The sequence below is a fragment of the Periophthalmus magnuspinnatus genome, chromosome 13, assembly GCF_009829125.3.
Source record: "Periophthalmus magnuspinnatus isolate fPerMag1 chromosome 13, fPerMag1.2.pri, whole genome shotgun sequence".
Classification (NCBI taxonomy): Eukaryota; Metazoa; Chordata; class Actinopteri; order Gobiiformes; family Gobiidae; genus Periophthalmus; species Periophthalmus magnuspinnatus.
Window position 1 is genome coordinate 10396608 of NC_047138.1, and position 21545 is coordinate 10418152.

The following is a 21545-nucleotide window of genomic DNA, read 5'->3' on the forward strand; positions in this document are numbered from 1 at the left end:
TGCTTCAAAATTTCCAGATAAAGTTCTTTCCTCCTGATGCCATCTATTTTGTGAAGTGCATCAGTCCCTCCTGCAGCAAAACAACCCCACAACATGATGCTATCACCTCCCAGTATTTCACACTTGAGATGGTGGCTCGCAAATTTCCCCTTTTTCCTCCAAACGCAACAATGCTCATGCTTATCTGGATTTTTTAAAAATGTTTCTTCTGTAATGGCTTCTTCCTGCAGAGTGGTCTTTCAGCCCATGTTGGTGCAGTACTTGTTTCACTGTGGATAATGACACAATCTTACCAGCTTCAGCAGCATCTTCACAAGGTCTTTTGCTTTGTTCTTGGATCGATATGCACGTTTTGGACCAAAGCATGTTCATCTCTGGGACACAGAATCCGTCTCCTTCCTGAGCGATGTGATGGCTGGATATTCTCATGGTGTTTATACTTGCGTATAATTGTTTGAGCAGATAAACATGGCACCTTCAGGCATCTGGAAATTGCACCCAAGAATGAACCAGACTTGTGCAAGTCCACAATTCTCTTCCTGATATTTCGACTGATTTCTTTTGGCTTTCCCATAATGTTACACAAAGAAGTAGTGTGTTTCAGGTGTTACAAATACATCCACAGGTGTGTCTCTAATTAACTCAAATGTTGTCAATAAACCATCAGAAGCTTCCAAAGACATGGCATCATCATCTGGGTTTTCCTGAATTATTTAAAGGCATAGTAATCCCACTGTATGTACATTTCTGAAAGTCATGAAAAATTGGCTAAAAAATCCTAACTGACCTACAACAGGAAAAGTTTAGTCAGATTTCATGGCAGACAGTGAGAAAAAAATGTGTATGTATCTTTTTTTAAATAGTGTATGTAAACTTCTGGTTTCAAGTGTACATATGAGTTCCCCATTGGTTTAGGCCTACATGATATTTCCATGAGAAAAATCTAAAAGGCCCTTGACTTTACTATAGTCTATTAAAACAAAAAATCATATCTTTTCAATTTTCAATGGGAAAAGTCTTCAAAATGTTGTATTTAGCAGGAGGCTGAAACCCATAAATACTTTCAGCATTTTAATTAGAGTCAAGATGATCTAGCCTTTCTCCAAGACCTGCAAAAAACACAAAGTCCAAAGCGTCCTTTGTTGTTCGGGGTGACCACAGCCCGCGCTGCAAGAATCCAGGCTGCATAGGCTGCATTCAGCTGCGTCCCTTCAGTTACTGTGTAGGAAGACGCGCGTACCCGGCCACACTCGCCTGTGCACGCGCACTCAGGAGGGGAGGGGGCGAGCGGAAGAGGACGGACAGGAAAGACAAGGGCCACACATACACGTCACAGGGGAAACAGAAAAATGATAGCTAATCTTTAATACCTGCTTCTATTTATTCCCACCTGTTTCTGTATTATTTTCGCGCTTATTCGCACTCTGAGTGCAACTTCCTCTTTTCGATAAGCGACTGTTGCGTCGTCAGCCTCTGCAGCCTGTAGAGCACTGACTGTCACAGCCTGAACTTCCCGTCAAGGCACAGCACACAGAAACGAGCTGCTGACAAAAAGGGGAACGACATCGGGGCTTGACAAGAGCAGAGGGCTCTCTCCGGTCCAGACTGCAGGCGGTCAGCGGCGTTGGTGAGCTGGAGACGGCAAACAAACGCTTTGGGGCTGTGCTAATTAGCCTCCGTGGTGCAGGCAGCAGCCCGGCTAGCACTACCAGCACTGGCTTTACAGGGTCCTGTTTTAGCTTCATCTGGGACGGCTATCTAGCGAACACATGTCACTGTTAAGCATGGGAGCCTTTTGTGGATAGTCATCCGTCCCTCCCTGTACCCCCCGCTGGACCCTGGCTCTCGGGCGCTGTCCTGACCGGGGGGTCCAGCTAAAGCGGCTCTGACCCCGCTCTGCCTCGCCTCGGGTCGCCCTGGACGTGATCATGGCAGGGAACCTGAAGAAAGGCGGAGGGATCATCGGTATGATGAAAGATGCCTTCCAGCCACACCACCACCATCTCCACTCCCATCACCAGCCGGGAGCCGTGGACAAAAAGACAGTGGAAAAATGCTGGAAACTGATGGACAAGGTTCGTATAGATGACTATCTATAGCATTTCAGATGTTGATGTTGCTAGCTGTCGTACACGGCACTGTATACATCGTGCTAACGGCAGCTAACTAGCGATAAGCAGCTAATCTTCAGGTTTGGCGAAGCTAGCGATATGAATGCTAACTTGAGCTAATTTGCTAACCAGGACCTTGCGAGCTAAACTTGGTGCACTGTGTAACTTTTCTGGTGGAGGGTCAGTCACCTGCTTTTCTTCATGGGGATTGCTTTGTTTGAGCTGTTCCACAGTATGGCATTAAACACATTTATCTTGCATTATTAAGCACATATAGCATGAATAACATGCATTCTAACTGTGAGTGGGCTCAGCTCTTCACAGATCTGACCTGTATCAGCCTGTTGGCATCATGTGCTTTGTTTCCATGGAAATAGAGAAGATTTATGCCATATAGTGTAACATTTCAGCTGAAGCAGTAACATCTCCATGGAGACAAGCAGGTGGCAGACCCTGAAAAAATTATAGCGCACCTTTAACATGCTTTTGAGCATGCCCCTCTTACAATATATCCAAAGTTTTGTAGGTAGATCCATAATTTGTTGTTGTTCTAAAGATTTATTGTTTTAACACTTGTCTTTGTAAAACGTAAATGTAAACCATAGACCATATGTAGCTTTAACATAGTTTCTCAGTGACAATTATAATTTGACAAAAATACCAGAGAAGACATTATTTTTAAAACAGTTTTTTTTTAACTTTTTTGTTTCAGCCACAAAAACACCTACATGACTGAGAGTAAAAGTAAAGAGTAATAAATGAACACTTCATTTATCTAGCCCAATTATACATTTTTTGCAAGGGAGGTTTCACAGCTTTACTTCACGGAAAATATCTAAAGCAGTTTGACCCTGAGTTTCCTGTGAGATTCACCCTTGTTGGACTGAATAAGGAAGACAAGAGACCCTTTTGTGTCCTCTTCCTCTTTCGAGGCCATGGTTTACTGCACTGAAGTTAAGAGAAAAACAAAAAGACTGTAATAAGAGCTCACATTCTGGTAGATTGGTTTCATTGCGCAGACTGGATATAGTCTATTAGCATCTGTGGCAGACTGTCAGACCAAATAAACCCATTAATGTCCTGTTTTGTCCAGTTAAACTGTAGATGGAGTTTCACTGTGCTCCACAGCCTGTAGATTGAGTAATGCAAGTAATAGTAAATGGCTTACTCTAAATGAATGTGACACCTGTACTGTATGAAGATTGACAGTTTCTGTCAAATAATCACCAGGCTTCATGGAGAATTGTTAAATAATGACTTGGACAATAAAAGTGACTGCACTTTGCCGACAGATTGAATTGCTTTGTTTTTGATTATTGAAATTAATTTTCTTTACCTAGCTGATGGTATGTTGTCAAAGCAACTGTTTTTAACCTATATTATAGTTTTTGTTCTGGGCTGCTATATTAATTTCTATTGCTATTGCTGTAGATTGTCTTGTATTATTCAACAACAAAAATGTAATAATAAAAATGTTAACTGCATCATGAAATTGAATCATATGAACAGAGATAACCGTGTCTCTAAGAAAAATGGCTAAAGATTCTACAACTTACACAAATAAAAAACGTTTACACAGCTGTTAGACATACCTGAGAATCAAGATGTAAATGGCTCTAATATCACGGAAGTAGTGGCCTTTTTCTTCTGTAAATTTCAAGTTATCAAACTTAATTAATTTGATTTTGAACATTGACTATCTTATATAATATTTTTTAACATTCTGATGAGTTTGATCAACATCTGTCTCATTGTGACTGGAGGGTGAATGTTTTTGTTTAAAAATGTCCACAAAATTGTAATGACTGCATGTTCTAGGCTGTCATCCAGCATGTTTGCAATAGTAAACCAGAAGATTCCCTAACTATACAGTTCAACATTATCAGAATCATAAACAAAGGACACTCAGGAAACAACGAGCCAATGAGAAGTTGATGAAGCAATTCACCAGCGACTACGTAACAAACTCTTAAGAAATTATTGTCATTTTTAATCTGGGGAAATTCGTGCCACAGTTTTGCAGATGAAATGGTAATCATAGAAACATCTTTAACACATATAGAGGTTTAGAAATATGGCAGCACACATTGCCTTATTGTCTAATTAGGTACTTGATTGTGTATTAACTATATATATTGCATAATTTTACCTTTTTTTGAGGACCAACTGCGTGACTAGTGAAATTGTTTTTAATTTTAAGTAGCCATGAAAGTTCAGTTTCATGACCTAGGTTTCTCTTGCAAACCCTTTTTCTTCAATGCAGCACTGACTTTTGTACACCTGCCTTATCTCCACTCACATCCTCTCTTTGTGCAGGTGGTACGTCTTTGCCAAAACCCCAAGCTGGCTCTGAAGAACAGCCCTCCCTATATCTTAGACCTGCTCCCAGACACCTATCAGCACCTGCGTACCATCTTGTCACGCTATGAGGGCAAAATGGAGACTTTGGGGGACAATGAGTATTTCCGTGTTTTCATGGAGAACCTCACCAAGAAGACCAAACAGACCATCAGCCTGTTCAAGGAGGGCAAGGAGCGCATGTATGAGGAGAACTCTCAGCCCAGGTAAGAGCATACTGATCAGAATTGCTTATCATCTCCTATAACAATAACAAGTGCGAAAATATCATTATAAATGATAATATTGAGACTATGTAATGTCACTCAAACAATAATGTTAATGTAGCACAATCCCAGTAAACCCCATTCGAAATGCACAATATAAAAAAAATATGCTGCAGCAAATAATTGTCAGAATAAAACAGTTAAGTAGTTAGTATCTATAATGAAGTAGAAGTTACTTAAACCAAAAAAGATACGTTTGTCCTCAAATGTACACAGGATGAATATTAATATCTTGTCTATCTTATCTATCATACCAAACAATGAGTCAGTATAGAAATTATTGTGGCAGGTCTAAGTGCGAAGTTTTGTGGTATTCTCATTTGCACAGCTGTGGTCAGGATGCCACTCTTATAGCTGCCTACGTGTTGCTTTGCTTTGGCACACCTTCTTGACTCCTAAACACTGTGCTTTAACACTTGCTTTATTCTCACTCAGTTATATTTGACAGCACATTTGCTCATGTAGACATCTACTACAGCTAGTACAAGTTCTGATCTAAAGTTATGCACAAGTAGTACATCTTCAGTGTGAATATAGTGGTTCTAAATGACAAGCTCAGCCAGAGCGAAGATGAATGACAGTGTCTTTGATGTTGTTCTGTTAAAGCTTTCAGTCTCTCACTTTATCTTGACTTGTTTGACATCTCTTCAGGCCACTACTTCTGGTACTGGAGCAAACTTGTTGAGTATGTACAATGTTGTACAATGATAGTTGTTTTTAGTGGTTATAAATGATGGTGGTTTAATAGACGAAGCAAAAGCCATGATTAAAAAGGACGTTAAGTTGTTATGTTTTTTTGTTTGCTTTAAAATTGTGATCTGATTATGAAGCATTTTGTAGTTTTAAGTATGTACAGTACGTCGTATGCAATAAGATATGTGGCATAAATTGCTGCATAAGTCATCACTGTACACATCCTCATCTTACTTCTTAGTTCCTCTGTGCATTTTTATTTGAGCTGTAATTGAATTGTGGCTGCCTTACTAAGACAAAACAGAAGAGGAAGCCACCATGTAACCACCCCTGTGTGCTTACTGATAACGCACTGTGTGGAGCATTTTGGCCACTCTCTGAAATTTAATTTCATCATAACTTTATTGCACCAAGAAGCTGTTCAGAGAGAAATTCCTGCTGGAGGCAGAGGAAATGCTTGCACACACAGCGAGCTAAGAGTTGTGCACAAAGAACACTATTGTCAGTGTGGAGAAGGCAGCAGCAGTGACACTAACCAATGGGGATCAGCCCACTTGAGAGTACTGCGCCGCCGACCAATGCCGTTGCTCCAATAAACAGCCTTGTGTGTGGTTAGAGTGTAGCTGAGCTCAGCACATGGCTCCAACCAGAAGTCAAGAGTGAGGATAAAATGATGTCTAATCAGCATGCCTCAACCATGAGCAGGGTTGCTGTCATTCAAGTTCAGTGCTTCAAATAAAACTACGTCTTTGTTGTATTGTTGTTGTATCACAATTGCATCTTACTATTACCTGCTATCCAAGTGAAAAAGGTTCATTTCTGATCAGACAGACACTGGTCACTTGTGTTAAAACAGGTATGAGTGGCTCCACCATAATGTAAAGTGCACTCTACTCTCAACTAGGGATGTCACAATATTAAATTGATTACATTAAATGCCATAGATCACTCAGAGGGTTGCCCTATGTGACTACACATACGACCCCAGTAGCAGGTAAAGGAGGAAATCTATGCAGGGAGAACATGCAAACTCTGGACAGGCCCAGTCTTGTCTGAGAAGCCAACCCAGAAGCTACTTGCTCAAAGCCACTGTTGCTTATATTTAGGCGGTCAGATGATAACTAGTATTACTTGAGTATTAAAAGTTCTGGTATCCACACTGCGATTAAGAGCTTCCGGACAATAATGACTGAGCTCATTTATTTTACTTCTCACAGGACTGAGTTCATGGATAGGTTATTTTTAGCAATCAAGGAGGTCAAATGCCACAAATAATGTAAATAACAAGTCCATGTGTGTGTCCTGTCCTAGTATCCAGTCTTCATCAAGGCTGCCACATTTTTATTTTTGAATATTTTTGGATTGGTTTAAATAGTTGCTTTTCTTTGCAGTTATCCTCAGGGATAAACCTCAAATGACAGTCTGAAAATACATTGAGGGAGACTTGTTTTGGAGTTCTATGAAACATTTTTTTTTTAACTTTGTACCTCACAACTAAAGTAGACTTTTTCTGACTATAACCCATTTGCTAAAACATCAAAATACTACAAATGTAAAAAAAACGTCACACCTGTAGGAGTGCTCCCCCCACACAGTGTTATTAAGTTCAAAGTTAAGTCAATCCAAACCACTTTACATTTACACAGTAACTTTTAACAGTGAAGAGGGGTCATTTGAAGCACATTTGGCACAAAATGGTTAATGTTGTATGTAAAACCTGAATACCTTTTGGCTATAAATCACACAATAGAAAAATGCATTCCAGACGTGCTGTACTGGTGTTACTACAATAGTTGTACAACTTCCTCCTCTACAGCGGATGTACTTTCTGAGCTTAAGAGATTAACAAGAATAGGTATAAAACTGGGGAATATGATTATAGTGTAATATAATCTTAGCAATTGAGACATGTCATAATATAGTTTTATTCTTTGCAAATGTCATTTGCACCCACATGTTTATACCTAGTTACATTCGACTTCCTTTTTACATGTACCATAGAGGCTTGTCTTTGGCAGTTCCTCTTCTTATTATGTCAGTTGCATTTCAGCTATGAGACTACATGGCACCAAAATAACCATGTTTCTTTAACTATTTATAATATTATATTAACACACCATTGGTCCATACGTTTCCATCCATAAGAAAGATTTGGCCTTTGATCCACATAATGGCTATACATTTTCTGCAGCTGTGTGGTTCTTGAATTAAGGAACGATTAATGACTTGACAGAAAGGATAATATTTGTATTTTTAAAATAATAGTTTATTCATGAAGGCACATCATGAATTGGTTCTCAGTGTTTATAAATGATGCCAGTGCCGGGTGCGGGGTAACTGTGATGGAGCAGAGGAGAGACGCTTTCATGGTGAGCCTAGCAGCTAAGCGTCTGCCAGTGTTGGAAATGAAAAGCTCAGCTAACACTTCAGAGGCTTCAAGTTGTTGAGCTGCAGTTACTTTGCCTCCTCTCTCTTCTGTTGAAGCTCTCTGTGCTGCTTTGCTCCTCACACAAATAGCAGCGCATCATCATGGTTATTTATGTCCCTGCAGCCTCCGCCAGCACCTCATGTAGTCACACTCACACTATTGGGTTATGGTGATTAGCATGATGCAAGCCGTTAGCGGCTCTGCCCTGTGGGGTCCAGCAGGCACTTGCTGTTTTTCCATCAGGATAACAGGCACCAATGATAAAGCCCGTCAGCTGTATAAAAAGAGATTAGCTGAAGTTTTTGCTGCATATCTTTACTAATCTGATGTTGTAATTATGAAAAACATGTGACTAAAAACCTCACATCTGATAGAGGCTCACATCTCTTTATTACACAGTCACATTTAGACCAGTATTGTGAGCCTCTCGGCTGTTTCCTGATCTGGACCAGAGCCGATATTGTGTAATAGTCTATATAATGGTGTGATAATTTGTTTTCAGTCTTTGTCTCACTATTTGTAACAGTTCCGGTAGTGTGAACATGAGCACTACATTTCTTCTTTTAAACTGTACGTCCAAAAGGTATCCCAGCATTCAACTGATGTTTGTATTTCTCTGTCAGTACAAGCACCGAGGACGGTACCAATGACCTTTTGGAAAAATAAGGAAGTGGGTCTAAGTTTCTTATAAAAATGAAGCCTGTACATGTTTGATCAGCATTTCCCATTTTAGTCCTAACTTAAGATAATACAGCTGTGTGATGCTTTTCTTGTGCTGCCTAGTGCCAGTTCAGACACACTCTTGGTGTAAGGGTGAGCACTGCTGCTACGTTGTATTGACGCAGTGCGAAGTTGACTGGTTAGCTGTGCTACCTTATCATAGCCAGCAGGAAACAGGAAGGGAGCAGCCAGCTGCAGGGTCAGAGGTCAGTCTATAACATGAGGGGGAGGCTGAACAAAAAAAAAAAGCACAACTTTAATCTAGTTGTCCTTTGTCTGCCTTTCTAATAATTGCAACCAACACCTCGATGTTGATGCCACATCTGAAACTTGTTCAACTTCTAAAACATGTCCTGAATCATTCGCTAATGGTCTCACTACCATCAGGTCAAAGGTTATGTCCTGCTCCAGCCATGTGTGATGTTAAACAGAACACAGAAATTGGCTTAGTTACCACAAATGGTGTTGTGGAATAGTGTGTAGACCATTTCTTAGAAACAGCTGGCATTGATCATGTAAATTATTTACTGTTTAATTATTTTGTATTTATGTGTAGATTATTACCACTTCCTGACCTGATCATGGGGTCACCAATTCTTTAGTTAGTAGTCAAAATGATTACCCACATGGTGGTCCTGTTGTGTATAGACCTTATTTTTGCTTCTTTGTTTAAAAAGTCCCAGCAGCTACTGTGGTATAGATCAATTATGTTCTTAGTTGGTGAGTGTCTCTATGAACTCAGTTGAAATGTGCCCAGCATCAGTGTTACAAGTTCAGAGAGAAGACTGTAGTGGATAAGTGGGAGAGCTTTTGACTTGTGACGGATTCAATCTGCACATACTTTGAAATAGGTATCTCTTCGTGTCATTATGGGATGAAAGTGCTTTGGAAATGCTCAATCTGTACAAAGTGTGCCTGTCGCTTTAAGACTGAAGAGGCCAGAAGGGCCAGGAAGCAAAGCCACTGTAGAGGATGGACGCCCTGCTGAGATGAAACCTGCTTAAAAAAAGTTTAAAATGCAGTGTCACGAACATGGGTTTTTTGAGATGTCATAGGAATACACCTGTGTGAACCCTTTGAGGAAATGCCTGGGGAGATTTCAATATTGCATCACTGACATGGGTTATCCTAGCTTCGAAGTCATCCAGCCTCTGTATTTGGCTCTCGGTAGTAGCATTTCAATTTTAAGTAAGCAGAGGAATTCAAAAGATTATAAACATACTTATTATGTATACTTACATTGTTAAAATGTTAAAACAAATTTTGTGCGTATTTGTTTCCTGAATGAATCGTCACTCTACCAAACACTTGTTTTGGCATTCTGGCAGCATACACTAATGGTATTCATTCTTCCTCAGTCACTGTCCCCTCTTCAGTGCTCTCATAGGGCTGCTAGTGTCGTGCAGGACAGCTGCAGTGGAGCCACGCTTTCTTAGCAGCCCCTCTCGTGCATGTCAATTCACTCGGGCCCAGAGCACCGCACAATCTCCCTGTGTGCTGCCTCATAAATCATGGCTTTCTCAGCACTTCACTTCTGATGCTGCAGAGATGGGCGGCAGGATTACAGTCACATTGAACAACTTCCTCTTCCATTTGTGTCTGTTCATATGTTTTACAATCTTCACAGCCTTGCCAGAGCCATTACTATTTTTGTGTTATGAAAAGGCACCAGCATGACACCCTGTGTCACTTCAACTTTCCACTCCGCTGTCACCTATAACCCATCAAGCACAATACATATTTTAGCAACCACATATCATGATACTGTGTACATATTTACACCAGTTGGACATATTCTCTCACAGGACATGTATATATGCATATATAAATGGTCTTGCTGTCTCCCTCCACAGGCGTAACCTGACGAAGCTGTCCCTGATCTTCAGTCATATGCTGGCTGAGCTGAAGGCCATCTTCCCCAATGGCCTGTTTCAGGGAGATAACTTCCGCATCACCAAGGCCGATGCTGCAGAGTTTTGGAGGCGTGCCTTTGGGGACAAGTGAGTACTGTTGCTCCAGACTTCTGCAGTGGGCACCCACAGGGATCGTTTCCAAGTGTCTGGCAGGAGAATGAGATAATTTTTTATTTTTTTTTATTAGTAGAGGTGTTATTATATTAACTTTAAGCAGGGACTAACATACCGTAAATTTCGGACTATAGAGCGCACCTCAATATAAGCCACACCAGCTAAATTTGAAAAGAAAATCAATTTTGTACATATATAAGCCGCAGGTTTTCATATTGTAACATGAGATATTTACACAGAAAGACGGTACACCGACACGCTTTTTTAAAAACTGTACCTGAAAATTGGCATCAACACGGGATGAACACACCTGCAGGTTTAGAAAATAAAGCTGCACCAACACGGAAAATCTGCTTTTATTTTCTCTGAAAACGTTTGTCGTCTTTTTACATTGACCAAGTTGGATTCATTGATGCCGAGCTTACGTGCAGTGGCTCTATTTCAGGGGTCGGCAACCCGCGGCTCCGGAGCCACATGCGCCTCTTTCAGCCTTATACTGCGGCTCTGCAAAGTGTATTTTATTTGTGTTAGCTCTTTTTTGTTGTAGTTTAAATTGGAAGATTATTATGATCTTAAAATAAAATTGTATTTTCTTATTTTTCTTGCTCAAAATAAGCGTCACACTCGCGGAACAATGTTCAAAACAAACACCGCTCACGTCTCACAGACACAGACACTGACACAGCTCACAGTCCTGCGTAAAGAGCCCTGATTTTCAGACGCTGTGCACATAGGGGTCAGGAGCAACTTTCGCCCATCCCTAATGACACACTAATAAGCTCGTCCGTAGATGTATCATGAAAATCCTGCTAGAAATCGCCACAGAAATCTATTTGATGTAGTAGCAAGACATCAGACATGTTGCCCAAAAGTAGAGCCACAAGCGAGTGACAATGAGCCAAAACAAAAGTCTTTGGAGAGCTTTTAACAAAGGGGAAAAGGACAACTGAGGAGCCAGAAGAGGAGACTACGACCTCCAAGAAAAAGAAAGATAAATTTAACAGACAATACCTACTTAAAATCTGGGTTTGTCGCTACAGGTGACGCTCACGCACAGTCCGCTCTGCATAATATGCGGGAAAAGCAAATGAGGCAATGAAACCTTCAAAACTGCTTAGGCACATGGAGAATAAGCACCTGGGATTAAACGATACGCCTTTGGAGTTCGTTTTTTTTTTTTGAAAGAAACTGTGGAGCAGAGTAGACATAATCAGCGCAGGGCTCACACTGATGCAGCGGTTTGGTGAGTTGTATTTTTTTATGCACTTAAGTTGTTTTTGCCATATTTATCTGCCACGTGTAGAAGGCTTGTCCGTGAAAATAAAACCTACATTATTCCGTTACATTATTATTATTATACACAGTGTTATCTTCATTTTAGATGTCAAAAAGTATTTGTGGCTGCCAGTGTTTTATTTTACGTGGAAAGTGGGTCCAAATGGCTCTTTGCGTGTTAAAGGCCGACCCCTGCTCTATTTCCTTCTTTATCTTAAAAACTGCATCATATCCATTTCATGATGCGCAAAATGATCATTCAAAATCAAAATTTGTGAATTCTTTAGAGCAGAATCTTTCCCCACGTCTGTCTCACTTTTATGTTTACAGCTAGAGAGCGCCCCCCGGTGGCCGTTATCCAGTAAAATTCTATAAATAAGCCGCACTGCTGTATAGGCCGCAGGGTTCAAAACGTAGGGAAAAAGTCGCGGCTTATAGTCCGAAATTTACGGTACTTACATTTTCTTATTGCCTGCTGTTTGTAGTGTTCAGTGATATACGTTACAAATAGTGTCTTAATCAAAATCTTGAGATTAAACATTTTGGGGAAGGACGCAAAGGTCATTTTTCTATATGGCTTATTTCTTTTTTTTTAAAGTGTGATTTAGATGAGGAGAACGAGATCACTATGTGGTTTTTACATGCTGGTAAAGTTAACCATCCTACAGTTAACATTTTTAGTCCTGACCAAGCCTAGCTCAAAATCTGGAGGTGAGTCCCCAGGTGCTGCACTGTGACGCCCTTCGCTCCTGACAGGTTGCCCCAGTGGCATTGAATGATGGGTCAAATGCAGAGGAGAAATGTCTCTATAGGCACAGTAGTGTACCATAAATCTAATCTTAACTGTCTTGTAAATCTGCTTATTAATATTTCAGACTTTGTGTTTTTTGGGGGGGTTTTTTCCTGTAGCTGTGGAAGTGGCAGAATAGATATTTTAGTTCTCATTTTAAGTGCTTCTTGTCTTGTCTGTTGTTTGTACAGGACCATTGTGCCTTGGAAGGTGTTTCGTCAATCTCTGCACGAGTTTCATCCCATCAGCTCGGGGTTGGAAGCCATGGCTCTCAAGTCCACCATTGACCTCACCTGTAATGACTACATTTCAGTGTTTGAGTTTGATATCTTCACCAGGCTGTTCCAGGTAGGGGACCCGTTTAGCAGTTTTCATTGTTCCTAAAGCAGTGTAAGAAGCATATGCATATACAACTGTGTTTAGTGAGGTGAGTCGATATAAAGCCTTCTAGCTGGTGTTGGAGTCTGGTGTTTGATCCAATTTGCATTGCCACAAGGCAGTTAATAATGTCCTATTAATTATGAGCCAATATGTACTTGCAGTGCAGGTGCTCTCAATGTGAATTGGCGAAGAACCATTTTAAAAGAGAGTAGGGCAGAATAAATAGAAAGTTAACTGTGACATTGTTGAATGTCTAGATGGGTTGGGTACCTGTGTTCTGTTACATGAGCTGTGATGATCATTGAGTGACTCACACTTTTTCTTTTTTTTCTCTGAAGCCCTGGTCATCGCTGCTGCGGAACTGGAACAGCTTGGCAGTTACTCATCCTGGATACATGGCCTTTCTTACTTACGATGAGGTCAAAGCACGTTTACAGAAATTCATTCATAAACCTGGCAGGTGAGACTACAGGAACAATGGAACTTTACAATTGGGGTATGCTTTTAGCAAAATGTCTTTTTCTGTCTCATAGAAGTCTGTAGTTTGGGCCATGTGAAGCACATGGTTAAAACATGCGTCATGTGTTGCTATTGGCAACAACCCAATTATGGCTTTGTTGTCAGTAAAGGAAATGCTTTTAAGGACCGCTGTATGTTGCTTGTTCTGGTTCAAGAGCAGTTGACTAGAATAAGTTGTCTAATTGTAATGTTTTTTTTAAGTAAAGATGTCAAGAGAATGCAAAATCCAAAACTCCGTAGTTGTGTAATTTGTTCAGTTTACGTGTTGTTTCTGTGCAGTTACATTTTTCGACTGAGCTGTACACGATTGGGGCAGTGGGCCATTGGTTATGTGACTGCAGATGGAAACATCCTCCAGACTATACCCCATAACAAACCCCTTTTCCAAGCCCTCATCGATGGCTTTCGTGAAGGATTGTAAGTGTGATTTATTGTTGCTAACTTACATACATCTGTTGTGTACCTAAGATGATGATAATATTCTGCATGTGTGCGTTCATTTGCATTTACAGCTATTTATTCCCTGATGGGCGCACACAAAACCCTGACCTGACAGGACTGTGTGAGCCTTCCCCTCAAGATCACATAAAAGTCACTCAGGTAAGAGCAGTCAAAAACAACTCCAACAAAAATAACTCCAAATTACTCCTTAATCTCACCATCTAGGCCAGTGTTGGCTGCAGAAGGCTCACAGTTATCTTATGTTTTCCCCTCAGGAGCAGTATGAGCTGTACTGTGAGATGGGCTCTACATTTCAGCTGTGTAAGATCTGTGCAGAGAATGACAAGGATGTGAAGATTGAGCCCTGCGGTCATCTCATGTGCACATCATGTCTCACTGCCTGGCAGGTACGTGGGAGGACACTGGGGCTTGTGTGGGCTGGTTGCTCAAACTCTGTTTCAAAACATTTGAAAATGGAAAACCTACCTACTGAACTGCTGGCAGTATTTGAAATCATTGTGCCTGATCATCTGTGTTGCAGGAATCAGAAGGTCAGGGAACAGGCTGTCCATTCTGTCGCTGTGAGATTAAAGGTACTGAGCCCATTGTGGTTGACCCGTTCGACCCCAAAGACAACAGCGGGGGGTGCGGAAGAGGAACGTATGGGGCAGAAGGCGCTCCCTCTCCCAGTTATGATGATGATGATGACGACAGACTTGAAGATCCACATCTCATGATGAGTAAACTGGCTTGCAGCAAGGTGCATTTGAACTCACAGCTCTAGTTGATGGCAGAAACAATAAAAGAGGCTTGCTGCATATGTAAACGTTGATTCATTCCGTAGCTCTTTACAGTTTGAGTTTGAAGCTGACTAAAACTGAAATGTCAAAGCCCACTGTTCTGTGTTAAAACAAAGTCTCACATATCAAACAGTGAAAAACAGGAGTATCTGGTGCTGTCATACATTTTGAACTACATATGATGTTTTATCATTCAGGTGGAGCGCCCACCTTCACCCATGTCTGTAGCTCCACAGTCATCTCTACCCCCCGTGCCACCCAGACTAGACTTACTACCACCTAGACCATCCAATTCTCCTGGAGCCTCTAGTCCAGGAGTGACCAGCAAGGTACTGCACACTGCCATGTTCACATCCATTGCTGTGTTAACATGTTTATGCATCCTTACAAATGAACAGTATCTTTCATACAAACTCCTCACTTCAAATGAGGGTCCATGTATCATTATACTGATATGAACTGACTTTCCATTGTGTGGATTTCGTTCTTTAGGCAGCATCCCTCCACAAAGACAAACCTCTCCCATTGCCTCCAGCCCTCAGAGATCTGCCCCCGCCCCCTCCCCCAGACCGCCCACATGCTGGCGGGACTGCTGCTGATGTGCGCTTACAGAGACGGCCCTTACCTTGCACTCCAGGGGAAGCTCCTCGAGATAAGCTCCCCCCCACTCCTCCTAACAGGCCGATGACAGACTGGAACTCGCGGCCGGTTCCCAAAGCCCCCACCTCTTCCGCGCCACCCTCCTCTTCGTCCACTCCAGGCTCCAGTCTTGGGGGAGACTTACGAGCAGGTGCCCGGGAGCTTTCTAACAGACACTCCCTGCCACTGGCACTGCCCTCTTCTCTGGACACACGCTCTGACTCACCCAAAAACAACAGCTCGCCCTGTTTGGACCACCAGCTGGTGAGAGCCACAGCAGACTATAAACCAATTACACACAGCTCTATTTTTTAACAGAAATTTCTTTCTATACAGAATTTAGCTGCAATTGTTGGTCAAGATTACGACAACCCCAAAGTCAAGCCCTCAGTTTCAGCCAATGCCATTTACGCTCTGGCCAGCAGGTACTTATTCCTGTTCTACTCCTGCTGTACCTTTTGTAGAATATTGATTTTGTGTGTGTGTTTATACTTTGATCATTTGTCCTCAGGCCCTCTCCAGTGCTCAAGCCTTTAAGCGCTGATGAGACACGGGACAACGGAGAAGAGTCAGAGTACATGATCCCCTCATCTCGGCCCGTTCTGCCCCCCATCACCACCCCCTCTGCTGCAGAAAGTCCACCTGTCCCACGACCTCCACAGCCTGTCCCACAGACTCAAGCAGCTACACTCAACTCACGGTACAGTCAACTACCTCTGTATTGACTTGTGTGTTGTCCACTCACAGCCCACTTGACTATATTTGATCAATTGCTGTAGGATTGCGCTGACAGATTTGGAGGACGGACCTCAAACATATGAGGCTATGTACAACATTCAGGCCAAGTCTCAGCAAGCCACAGATTCAGGTAATTGAGCAGTTGATTTTTTTTGGTTCTTTTGGTTTACTGTTGCTTCCCTGTTGATCAGGATTAAAATACAGTCTACATATATTTTTACTCATAAAATCTTTTGTTCTCTTTGAAGACTACTCTGAGTTGCCTCCCTTGGTGTTGACCAACGGGCCCAGAGACCTCTCATCTGAGGAAAGGGAAGAGGAAAATGGTTATGAATATCCCAAACCTAGAGTACCGCTGCCGCCGACACGTCGCACCTTGTCAGAGTTGGGAGGCTCTTCATCATCATCTTCATCATCTTCCTGCTCTTCTTCTGTTACTGCTTTTAGTCGCTTGTCTCTGGACTCGGATGCTGGTGTTGGATGTAAGATTTAACTTTACTTTTATTAAATGAAACTTCTTAACATTGTAATGCATGCATGATTTTCTTTTCAACTGAACATTTTAACATTGAGTCAACTGATAAACTTGAAATGTTCTGCCTTTCTTTGCCTTCCAAATTGTGGATGAATATTTTCCACCTCTTATAATTACCCAGTGTCTGAGTATTCCCTTTAAGTTGTGCACTTGCGTATATAAGAGCCAATTAAGAGTTTGTTGGTGCAGTTAGCTGTTTGGCCTGTCAGCAGGTCTGAGTGCTTCATTATTGTTGTAAAGCAGTGAAAAAGTAATCCACTGTACATAATGTATCTTTAGTCAGCTTCCATTTTACTGTATAAAAGCTGTTGTAGGTGTCTTACTTTGAACAAATGGAGGCAATTCTATATTTCTGTAGCACAACAGTTTGGCACATAATGATATGGTTTTAGAAGAAACAAATGATAAAAGAAAACTCAAATGTATCCTTTTTGTGTTCAGCCTTTACAGAACCAGTGGAAGCTCCAGAGAGACCCCCTAAGCCCTTACCAAGGCGAATCAACTCTGAACGTCGACCGAGCCCTGTGCCCCCCCTGCCCTCTGTGCCCCCCGTGCCCCTGGTCTCTGGCTCGTCCAACAGCAGTGCTACCGGGGGGGAGGCCAACCCTCAGATCAGCAGTGAGATTGAGCTGCTCATGAGTCAGGGATACTCGTACCAGGACATCCAGAAAGCACTGATGATTGCACAGAACAATGTAGAAATGGCCAAGAACATCCTGCGCGAGTTTGTGTCCATTCCTTCTACTGCGCATGTCCTCACATAGCACTGTGCTGTGCCTCTCATGCCTTGTTAGCTCAGCCTCATTTGGCTCGTTGGGTGTAGGTCGGTAAGTCCAGCCACAGCACTGGCCTTGGTACAGACAGCCATCTTCTCCCTGTGGATTTTTCATTGGCTGTTGCAGCATCTCTGGGATATGTGCCCTGCACTCCATGCGCTTTTTGAAACCGTTTGGCCTTTGTCACAGGCTCAGACAGGCCCTGTCTCTCTCTCCTACCTGGACAAAGTGAGTGAATGTGGAACACTGATGGGACACAATGCAGTAACTCTCAGAAGAGGAACCCTTCTTATGTCATGAAGCTTCTTGCTGAAAATGTAACCAACACCTCACAAAATAAAACTAAAATGTTTGTCTATATGAAAGTTTAATATATGAGTAAGTATATATTAAATGTGTGTAATATATTCTGTCTGTACTTATACAGTGAAAATCATCGTGGTTGGTACAAGCGATTGTAGAAGGCACTTGTCTGACAGGTTACTGTCATGAGAGGTCCTCTCTGGAGGTCATAGGGCTCTTCTCAGCAGAGCGGTTTATAAAGTCAGTTTGGGCTTTGACAAACAACGCTTGGGTACGATGTTTTCTTAGATTGTTTTGTCATATGGTATATTAAAAGTAGCATGATGGTGGTCTAAGTTTAAGTCTCAACTGTCCCTAGGCAGTTGTCTGTTTGAACCCTGACCTCTTCTTAAAGGACTCCTGTGAATGTGGAGTGTGGTCAGTGTAGAACTGCCCTGACGGTGAGATTCTTGGAACCGCAGTACCACACATGTCCATTGGAGGTGTGAAGGGTGACTGTTTGACTTTGTCTCAGACTTGGTTTAATATGAAATAAATAGTTCATTTATTTACTTTAATATATTATTGTAATATGATTGAATATGATATTGTTATTTCAAAATAATTCAGAAGTGCTTCACTGCTGCTATTATTAGTGCTAAACAATTAAGCCTTAAATGTACATTTGTGAATACTCTGTTAAATCGTCATGTTCTTTAAAGTGACAGTATCATGCATGAGTATTTTTCTTAGTTTTTTGTTTTTTGTCTGTGATGTAGCATACTTGAAAGTTGCTAGCTCGTGAGTCTGCATCTCAAGCTGTTCTTCAGTATTTTACCATTTTAACTTAAAAAATAAAGTGTACAGAAGAATAGTGAAGAATTTAATGCATCAGCTAGGAAAATGTTCTTTTACCATTTCAAGCTTTTCCTTTTTTCTCAGAGAAAGTAGGCTTGTGGCTTTGCTGGCCCACCCCCAGGTCTACATTTAAATCAGTATTTGGGCCCACTGTAAGAACCTATCTCAGGAATAATATTTATGTAGACAAAGTGGCGTTCACCCCAGCTGTTTAAACCCAAGAAAAACTCATGCCCATTCAGGGGACATGTAGCCAAAAAGCTCCTCTTATGAAGTCACATAAGTAGCCTGTATTTTATTTGCACATATTTTACCATTGCAGGAGAGAAGATCGCAGCTTTCATTTCAGGTACTATGAACAAACAGTGTAGTAAAGAGGTATAGAGGTACGCTGACTTCTCCCAACATATGAAGAATGTTTTTGGGAGGAAAATCACAACATTTACCTAATTTATTACGAGTAGCTTTGTCTGATGATTTAAAGCTATCTTTTTTTTTTTCTGTCCGAGTTGCCTTGAGAACTTTATGAATGATGGGTAATGGCTGGGGCATGTGTGGTCGTCATACTATACCAATGTTTTGTATTATTTACTTATTTCGCACATAATCCAGCCGTGTACTTTGATACTGTCACTCTAAAGGAGGTCAATTGTACAGTTAGTGGTTAAAATAGCTGTTTATTTCATTTGCATTCCTGTAAAGATAATTTGTTCCAAAGGTTTTGTTTACTCTTGTGAAATTCTCTGCGAGCAGTGCCATATTTTTGAAGACCCTCATCAGATCAGATAGTGTTGATGGGTGGGGGGTGTGCAGTATTGCTTGTAAATCCTGTCTTGTCAGTGATGACCATGTTCAGTCTGTTTGAGGACAAGTGAAGGTGTGTGAAAGATTTCTGCTCCCTTTCACCCGAGGATGAAGCTGACTCAAATCAAAGTCATTTCTCAAATACATCTATGGTGCGTAGCAAGACCCTGCACTGGGTCACATACCTCTCTGCCACTAGAGGGAGTGCTTATTCCACATAGTCGCATTGCTTTGCATCAGTAAAGGCATTCATTAACTTTTTGATGTTTTTAAAGCCCATATCACTTTGGAAGTATGCACAGTGCTGTTAATAAAATCGTAAGAAAACATTGTGAGTTGTTTGTTGTTTGTTTAATATTTAATGAAGGGGCAATGCATATTAACCCTAGAGCACTATCGCCGGGTGATTTTCACCCGAGCAAATGTATTTACATGATTTTCAATATGTTGCATTTTTCTGAGTGTTATGAGTCCCTGGGTAGCTTCACCATTGTTTTTGACATCTATGAAGGTGTGGGTGTTTCCCTACCCCAAAGCCCACTTTTTCCTACAGGCTTGCTTTCGGGTGATTTTCACCCGGCAATAGTGAAAGAGGGTAATGTACGTTTTGGGTGGATTTCACCCAGTGATAGTGTTAGTGTTTAAAATCAAGCGATCCTGCCACATGTCAAGGGTCACAACATTCAGGCTACTTCATCTGCCACACCTGATGAGGCCCCTGCAACGCATGATGAGGTCCCTGCCACACACTATGAGGTCCCTGCCACGCATGATGAGGTCCCTTCCACATCTGGTGCGTTCCCTGCCACACCTGATGCTGGTCACAGGAGGAGAGGACGTTTCCATGAGAATGATGGTGAGGCCAATATTGTGAGACTTGAACACAGCTCTTACAAGAGTAGTTCTGGTTTCCAGTGGAGTTCTCGGCCTCAGACATTGGCAGCTACCAGGACAGCTGCACGAAATATTATGCCTGCTTTTGCACCAGGACCAACACCAGAAGCACCAAATGCTGATACCCCTGAGAAGTGGTTCACATTATTTTTTGAGGACCAAATCAAGGTGTGCTGACTGCCCCGCAGGCTCGGACAGGAAGACACGGCACAGGTGCCATGTCTGCCGTCGACCGGTGTGTCCACGCCATTACTACCCTGTGTGTACTGACTGCATGTAAGGAAAAGGTAAGTAAGAATGTTCTTGGAATGTGTATGCTAGCCTTATTTAGTGCAGTGGTTATGAATATATATCACAAAGTGGTGATTTCAAAGTGAATTCTTATGGTGAAAACAATATTTTAATCAAGTGGTCATTTTTACACACTGAAAAAATACTATTTTTTGTTCCTCTGTCCTGTAGCTGTTTGCATGCCAAGGAGTCTGTGCCTTCACCAGGGAAGTCTCACATGTCTCAGGAATGGGTGGACCAAAGACCAAGATTCCTATATCATTTTTTTTTTTTTTAGGAATTTTTTTGTTCTCTATGGAAGCCCGTTTCCGCCATGAAAAAAAAAATAAAAGCCCCACAGAAAGTCGAAATTACGAGTTTTAAACTCGAAATTACGAGTTTTAAACTCGTAATTATGAGTTTAAAACTCGTAATTATGAGTTTAAAACTCGTAATTATGAGTTTAAAACTCGTAATTATGAGTTTAAAACTCGTAATTATGAGTTTAAAACTCGTAATTACGAGTTTTAAACTCGTAATTATGAGTTTTAAAACTCGTAATTATGAGTTTAAAACTCGTAATTATGAGTTTAAAACTCGTAATTTCGAGTTTAAAACTCGTAATTTTGAGTTTAAAACTCGTAATTATGAGTTTAAAACTCGTAATTTCGAGTTTAAAACTCGTAATTTCGAGTTTAAAACTCGTAATTTCGAGTTTAAAACTCGTAATTTCGAGTTTAAAACTCGTAATTACGACTTTTAAAACTACTAATTATGAGTTTAAAACTCGTAATTACGAGTTTCTGCGTATATAAATAGGAATCCCATTCTAAGTATTTACAAAATGACTTCCGAGTTGGCAGAGAAGTACTTTAGAGACGGCTTTACAACTAACGAAATACTACGTTTACTTGAACATTCACATGGAATAACAGTGAGC

General features: G+C 41.3%; 1 protein-coding gene across 1 annotated transcript; it reads left to right on the plus strand.

Moving 5' to 3' along the window:
• The first annotated feature begins 1279 nt into the window (after positions 1 to 1279).
• cbl (Cbl proto-oncogene, E3 ubiquitin protein ligase) lies at positions 1280 to 19768 on the plus strand. The gene is made up of 16 exons (XM_033976509.2): positions 1280 to 2075; positions 4428 to 4675; positions 10430 to 10576; positions 12860 to 13016; positions 13388 to 13509; positions 13848 to 13985; positions 14081 to 14168; positions 14285 to 14416; positions 14551 to 14769; positions 15007 to 15138; positions 15302 to 15712; positions 15785 to 15873; positions 15960 to 16148; positions 16228 to 16316; positions 16435 to 16668; positions 17163 to 19768. Exons 1-16 carry the CDS (start codon positions 1929 to 1931, stop codon positions 17483 to 17485), a joined length of 2865 nt encoding a protein of 954 aa, XP_033832400.1. The 5' UTR covers positions 1280 to 1928; the 3' UTR covers positions 17486 to 19768.
• The last annotated feature ends 1777 nt before the right edge of the window (positions 19769 to 21545 follow it).

Excerpts from the sequence above, each read along its gene's own strand:
- cbl (XM_033976509.2), top strand. The coding sequence starts at position 1,929 with ATGGCAGGGAACCTGAAGAAAGGCGGAGGGATCATCGGTATGATGAAA. Across the intron at positions 15,713-15,784 it reads CCTGTTTGGACCACCAGCTG|AATTTAGCTGCAATTGTTGG; the intron begins GTGAGAGCCACA and ends CTTTCTATACAG. Across the intron at positions 16,317-16,434 it reads TCAGCAAGCCACAGATTCAG|ACTACTCTGAGTTGCCTCCC; the intron begins GTAATTGAGCAG and ends TTCTCTTTGAAG.